Below are 7,519 nucleotides of genomic sequence, written 5' to 3'. Positions count from 1 at the left end.
TTTGGAACTTCTTTGTAGTCAGCTGTTTGACAATCACATCCTGCCCTCCCCCGGACCCCTCGCTGCCCGCTTGTAAGCCAGCGTGCGTAGTGCATCTCTGCGCAACGCTCGGCTCACATCGCTTTTAAAGAGCTATCGCCATTTTTATCGATCCGTCGATGAATTTCGTCGGCCGTCGGCGGGTCGCCGCCACGTCCCGCCGCACCGCCGCGCCGCTCCCCTTGCCACCATCCACATCCAGCAAGCGGCCGCCGAGCGCCCGCGACGAGCCGCCGGAGTGCGGCCGGCGCAGGGCGCAGTCCTGGCGGCGGGGGGCGGGCCGGGATGAACGGTCCCCGGCGGCGCGGGGGCACGGGGCGCGGGGGCACGGGGCGCGGGGCGCAGGGGGCGCGCTCCGCGCAGGCGCGCGGGGCCTCTCGCTAGTCTCGCGGCCGTCGCCACATCGCGCGCACGTGTGCGCGCTGAGTTCGGCCTCTACAATCAGCTGATCGGCGCGCGCCCCGCGGCGCACATGCCGTGAGGCCGCGTTCGCCGTCATGACGGGCTACGCCCGCGGCGAGGCCGACTTCGCCGCTGCCGAACGCTTCCGCCGGGAGGCACGGCCTGCCTCGCTCGCCCCCAAGGACTACTCGGTGCCTTTACACGTAGACTGCAGTATCGAATACGAGCTTCCCGACTGTGCCAAGCCGCCGCAGGGCGTCAAGATTGAGCCACTGCTCATGATTCACCCCTCGCACTTCCGGAGGCTCGAAAGCCTGCGGCGGGTGCCGTTTGTGAACAACCTGCCTCGAGGAGACGCGGCCGCGGCCGCCGCCGTGACGCCGAGCAGCAGAGCGCGCGCGCCTCGCCAGGCCCGGCGCTGCTGCCGCGCGGCCCCGGCGCCGCCCGCGCCCATGCCGCAGCCGCAGCCGGCCGCGGCGGCGCGGGCCCGCGCGCCTGCGGACGAGCCGGCGGCCCACCAGCTGGCGTGCTACCGCTTCGAGTCGTACGCGGCGGACGGCGCGGGCGGCAAGCTGGCGGCTCGCGCGCGGCTCAAGCCGCATCCCTACCTGCCGCCGGAGGCCCTGGACTGTGATATAGCGCGCGCGCTGCCGCCCGCCGCCGCGCACTACGACCGCTTCGACAAGCGCGCCCTGCAGCAGCTGCCGATCTACATGTAGCCGGAGCGGGCCCCGGTCTCTGTGATGTTTCGTTGTAATTAGTTAGTGTGATAAGTGTCAGTGGTCGCGCCGGCTAGGTCCCGGGCTGTGTCCGGCGCGCTCGCTAAGCGTCTGTGTTCGGGCGGCGCGCGCCCTAAGTCGTCTCGTTCGCGAACGAACCTAATACCAAATAGTACCTATGTACGTTGATATTGTTTAAACGTTGATTTATGTGTTGTTGTACCGGACGATTATGTGTTGTTTCGCCGAGGACCTGAACGTTTCGTATTATCGTTTCTATCGAGGCCCGATCGCGCGGCCGGTCGGCGAGCGCTCGCCCGCTGAGTGAGCCGGCAGGGCTCGACCGGCTGCTCGCCGGCGCGTCGATGCTAGTGCATACCCACCAACGAAAATATTTATTCGCAAACGCAGTAACCGACGCTTCACGATTACATTATTGTACCGTCGCTGATTTGTTGCGTTTTCTGTATAAGATATCATATCGATAATTATATGTTCAAAAATTGTATTATAATAAATATGTACCTATAGAGTAAAAAAAATGAAAGTGAGAAAAATATTAAGAATAAAACTAGACATAGTTATGTTTTCGAATAGGTGATGAGTTCTAGAGCAGTCCCGAACGGTAATTAGAATCGTATCTCTACTCTCATTTTGTAAGCGGTTATGTTTGTTAAAATTATATATAAAGAGTCCTCTGATGAATAGTCTGATTAACGAATATTCGGCATGTAAAAGTCTTTATAAAACGCTTACTTAGCATATCATAGTATTATATTGTGTCATAGTCCAATGCCAAAAATATAACTATCTTTTTACAAAAATCCCTAAAACATCGTTTTATTTACCTCCATACGGCTCGTGTGCGGTCCCGTGTACAGTGTGCGGCTCGTAGTGTGTGTAGTCAGTGCTCGGAATGTTCCCGGATGTCCCCGGAGTGCGTGCAGTGCGGATGCCGGACTGCCGGCGGCGCCGTGTGGATGTTGCGTACACCGAGCAGCGGTGCGCCGTGTGCGTGATGCACGTGTAAGTATATTGTAATGTTCATCTGACTCGAAACTAATCATTATTATATCTACTCACGTATCTATGTATCTTACTAATTTTATATTATGTTTCTCATTTCTCACATACCACGTATTGTTTCTAATTTCCATAATATTGAACCTATCTATATAGTCCTATCTATTATAAGTACATATTATGCGAACACTGTCTTAGGGTATTTATACTTTTCGATAAAACTGTATCTCTGTTTGAGAGTAACCTTCCGTGAAGTAAATGCATAAATGTTTACTAGATTTGGGTACCTAGTTCTTTTGTACCGTAAACTAAAAGGTGACAAAATATTGTGTGTCTAGTACATTTTAATCCTGAATGTATAGTTCCGGTACACCGCTGATGACGCCTGCTAATGCGGCTCCGACGCTGGTAACTTTGAAAGAAGTGTACGACAAGAACATGTCTGTAGTTATCATAAACCGCCATTAAATCAGCTACATGATTGCCAACATTTATTAACTTGTCGGCAGAGTAATTTACAACGGAGACATTCCTGTCGTTTACGATAGTTTTCTCTGGAATCATGTATCTACGCGAGATCTATTTACGTCATGTTTGTACTGCCACTACTAATTTTGTAATTTCTGTAGGAACCGCATCAGATGAAATACTTACTATTAGTTTAAAAATGTAGTGTGATTTGTATGTAAATGTTTAAATTTACCGACATAATACCTGCGTTAAAAGTCTTAACAGTTTCAGAACCCTATTTTACTTTTGTTTTGCATATTATGTTAAAATAATGCGACTAATGTCATTGCTATGTTTAGCATGTCCATGTGGGTGGTGAAAGCCATGTCTCGTGACACGAAAATAAAACAACTTACACACTGCTGTAACCGAAATGTGTCGAATGTTAATATTTAATTTACCTGCCAACGAAGATGGTGCTGCTATGAATATCATGTGGTATTGCTGTCTCGATAATATAAATTATATTACTTCTAGGATCTCGTTTTGTGTTCATATATAATAAAAGCCTCATTAGCTTTCTCAATGGATAAAAATAATAAAAGAACACAATAGTTCTCATAGTATTATTAACAATAAGCGTGGCTGTGCAGCGATTGAACTTTTCGCTGCCGCTCCGGCGGCTCATCCTCCTATTGTTTCCATCTCAATGACAACACTTCCAAAATATCCGCTAAACAAAAGCCTAGCGCTATTCATTCGACATTTTATTTTCTGTTTGAAAGGCACTTATGCACAATGAGTTGTGAATAATCTACAATAGCTGTTGGGAAAGAAATTATTTATTCTGAATCGCCATTCAAGGAAATAGCTCTTCTGACGAACCATTATAATAAAACTTGATTATTATGATTCGTTACATTCATACAAACGTCGTTGCACGGCAATTATACCGATGCGAGTCTAATTAAGATGCAGTCAAATAGATTTAAGCGCACGCAGCGGGCTTAGCGAGAAACGTGGTCACGTAGCGAGCGGCAAATCATCCGTCACGAGCACGGCACGCACACGGCCGCGCCGGCCACATCGACATGACGAACCCACTCTATTATCCGGCATCCACGTAATAAACACGAAATAAACATCGAGACTAATGGATGATTGGGAGGCACGCCGCCCGCCGCGCGCCGGCCGGCCTGCTCTCCGCTTGCAAGCACTAGTAAAGCTATGATTTAGTTCTATATATGCAGCGATAGTAAATAACTATTTAGTTTATTATTACTTTTTATGATTGTTGATATTGTGTTAGTCCAGATTCACGCATCTCTGTTATCTCGCTCGGATTAGCTACGACTTTGTATGTACCTACTCATATAATAAATTGACATGCGTTTTTTTATGTTTTAGCTATTTAGTAAATTGTTATCGAATATCGTGCTCTAGCAACAACAACGCTTTAAATGCTGTTTCATCATCATCAGCATCCACAGCCTTTATCCTCCCACTGCTGGGCATAGGCCTCCCTTTTCTCAAAGTTTCTACGGTCCTGTGCTAGCCTCATCCAGACTCGACCCGAGACCTTTATTATGTCATCGACCAATCTTGCTCCCGGACGACGGACGCTTCTTTTGCCTTGTCTTGGCCACCATTCTGTCACCGCCTTAGTCCACCTGCCGTCACTTCGTCTGGCCAAGTGGCCTGCCCAGCTCCACTTCAGCCTCGTTATTGTGTTACCGACGTCTCGAACCTTGGTTCGTTTTCAGATATCCGCATTACACTTTAATCTTATGGACAGCCTCAAGTGTAAGCGTCCATGTCTCGGCACCATAGGGAATAGTGGGCAGGACGCACTGCTTACCAACATATAAATCTATGCCAATTGGTACTTACCATTAAGAAGTATTAACTTTGGCAATTTAGTACCTTGCCATTAGGTGATATAGACAGCTATTGGGTTGATAAGCATAAAAGCTTTTAAAGTAATACGCGCACGTGCAATCTCATATATTGCTGCAATAACAGTAATCGGCAAGATTCGCTCTGTACCGAGACGTTTTAGATAAGAGCACTCGTAATAACGATCGCGAATTATAACGAGCGCCTTCGTCACGGTCTGATAACGAGTAGGCGGCGCGGCCGGTCCGGCGGCATCGGCGCTCTCCGGCCGTCACGTGACCTAAACGCGACTCTCTTCTACAATATTGGATCTCTTTAATAACATTAATAATGTTGCAAAACTTTGTATACACACTAAAATAAAGGTATACAAACAATCTTGGTGAATCTGTTAGACAAACCTGAGAAATAAATAAACGTCTCACAATATAATATGTTTCAGTAGTCCCTACGTATATTGATTTTGTACACAGGTTTTTAATCGCGTGTAATTTAAAAACAGTTTTTAGACAAAAAGGTACACAAAGATTGTGTAAAGTTCGATTCCCTAAATGATGAACATCATTTATCGTCGGTATTATCTCTCGTAAAACGAAACCCAATTTATGTGCGTCCGCCACCCGCCGTCATAAAACATAATATTATCGACATCGGGCCCCCTCCCTAGGCGATCACGAAACTAAGCAAGCATCGGCCATTTTAAGTACCGAACTTGACAGGCGGGTGTCGGTATGCGTCCTGCTTACACCCGCACTATTTGTACCGAGAGCGAATGAAACGGCGATGAGAGGAAGAGCTCTTTCATGTACCCGCTCCGGAACACGAAGAGATCTGCACGATTCACGTTATTTTATAAATATGCACAACAGCTGTGCCGAGCGCTCTTTCATACGATTTTCGTATTTATTTTCTACTAAGTAAAAACTTTAAATATACTTGAACCATTTTTAATCTGTTATACTATACTAGTTTTGTGTGATAAGAATGAAAAAACGAATACGTATATAATTGAAAGAATGATGAACAGGTAGTGTTTGAGTAGCTACGTACGTAGATAGGTATGGCATTGTAGTGCGCTCGGCGTGTCAGCGTGGCGCCGCGACCTACTGTGATCAGCTGATTGGGTGTCGGCGGCGGCGGGGGCGCGGGGCGGGGCCGCGGGGGCGCGCCGCCGCGCCGCACACAACAGCTGATGCCGGCCGCCGCGCGCCCCGCGCCGCGCGCCTCTCGCTTGCCCGGCTCGCCTCTCTTCATAGTTCACCCATCTAATTAGTAATGCAGCTTTCCTTCAATTAGTTAAAATCTAACTCTAGCCCTTTTGCTATACCTCTCCCCCATTTATCAAATTAATGTATGTTCTACTATACTATATAATCTATTTTACTCAGACACTAGACTACCTACTGTAGTTGGCTGTTTTAACTAACACTAATTACTGTTAGCATTCAGTATCAGTAACGACGGCAATAGGGATTTATAGAACACTAGCTTTGACTAGGCTGCGGCTTCGCCCGCGTCGTGGTCGGTTATATCGCGTTTCCAAGGGAACTCTTCAAAAGTCCGGGATGAAAACTATCCTGTTCTTTCTCAAGGTCAACTCTATCTCTGTAAAAAATTTCATTAAAACCAGTTCAGTGGTGTAGACGCGAAAGCGTAACAGACAGACAGAAAGAGTTACTTTCGAATTTATAATATTAGTATTGATTAGTCACTTAACTTTAGGGTATTCATGTTCCGCCATTTTTCACCCTTGTATCCGAAATCTTAAAAGAAAACAACATATTCTTGTTACCGACAATGGTCTTCTTATTGGCCTTCGGCAAGTCTTTTCACATGTACTTCCATTTTATTCGATTTTCTATTAGTTGTAATCTCCTCACTAGTAGTCACTAGCCTCACTACCATCGTTCTGCGGTCTATAATTTTGTATCAAGTTTATTTGAGTTTTGGATCTTCGACCTTAAGTACATAAATAATGTATGTTCACTTTATGTACATGCCTTCCTATAGTTCTGTGACTTAGAAAGCAGCTCGTTATGCTGCTTAAGTGTATGCTATATATATACTGCAAGACCGCAGTGAACATGTGTTAACGAGCGCGTGCTGGTTTGAGACATTATTTTAAACATTTCAGTTGAAGTAAAATGTATTTGATTGACGTAGCTGCTTGAGTAGTTAGCGGCACCAGGTGTGGCTGGTCGTGAGCTACGTCTGCTGCCAGCAGGCGGCTGTTATGGATTCCGATTTCCGAGTTGTAACAACACGGCGCCCCGCCCGCGCCTCGCCCGCGCGCCGCCCGCTTGTGTGTCTGTGTGCGTGCGTGTGTATGTTGATACACATTTCTTTTGTTCTGTGGATGTTGTGCGGGGCATCTCCCGCCGCTGGTGTTTGTAAACGCGCGGCGGAAGCCATCGCGATAACGGGCCTTATGCTAATTACTAATTCACTAGTCTTACAAGTTACAATGTTTTATATTTCCATGGTAGGAAATATCCGGCACATCATATCCGGTTACCTATTAAGAGGCCGAAAAACGTTTGACCCAATTTCATTTTCTTGAAATCGTTTGACTTATTTTCGTTTCTCCTTTTCAGAGTTCCGTACACGATGTCTGAAAACGCAAACATAATAAGTAAGGTCCGTCGGTCAGTTCCTCTGTTCTTCCTGGGTGCATGATTCTTCTCATGAATCGTGAAAAACTTGACTTAATATGTAACATCACAGTGTAGCATAATAACCAAATTATAAAATAGCAACTTAAATTATTTAGCTTAAAGCAAAAAGATTAGATTTTCTGTTTCGACAGGCGTTTTTCGTTAAAATAACGCATTATGGCAAACATTGCGGCCTTTTAATAATATATAGCGAAGCGAATATACTTAATACACGTATGATGAAGCAAAATTCAAACATAAATATTCCCAGAAACAGTGCTGTGCATATTCGTAAATCTTGATTTGATCGCCATTCTTTTGCTTGTTCGGCAATAT

The 7,519-nt window shown here is 46.4% G+C and overlaps 1 protein-coding gene across 1 annotated transcript; it reads left to right on the top strand.

The window, feature by feature from the left end:
* Positions 1-414: 414 nt before the first annotated feature.
* On the top strand, positions 415-1,160 carry LOC113492993. The gene has a single exon (XM_026870756.1). The coding sequence runs from the start codon at positions 537-539 to the stop codon at positions 1,158-1,160; it is 624 nt and encodes a 207-aa protein (XP_026726557.1). The 5' UTR covers positions 415-536.
* Positions 1,161-7,519: the final 6,359 nt, after the last annotated feature.

The sequence above is a fragment of the Trichoplusia ni genome, chromosome 4 (assembly GCF_003590095.1).
Source record: "Trichoplusia ni isolate ovarian cell line Hi5 chromosome 4, tn1, whole genome shotgun sequence".
Taxonomy (NCBI): Eukaryota; Metazoa; Arthropoda; class Insecta; order Lepidoptera; family Noctuidae; genus Trichoplusia; species Trichoplusia ni.
Note: the sequence above shows the minus strand (reverse complement) of the source record. Positions and strands in the feature narration are given on the sequence as shown.

Excerpts from the sequence above, each read along its gene's own strand:
- LOC113492993 (XM_026870756.1), top strand. The coding sequence starts at position 537 with ATGACGGGCTACGCCCGCGGCGAGGCCGACTTCGCCGCTGCCGAACGC.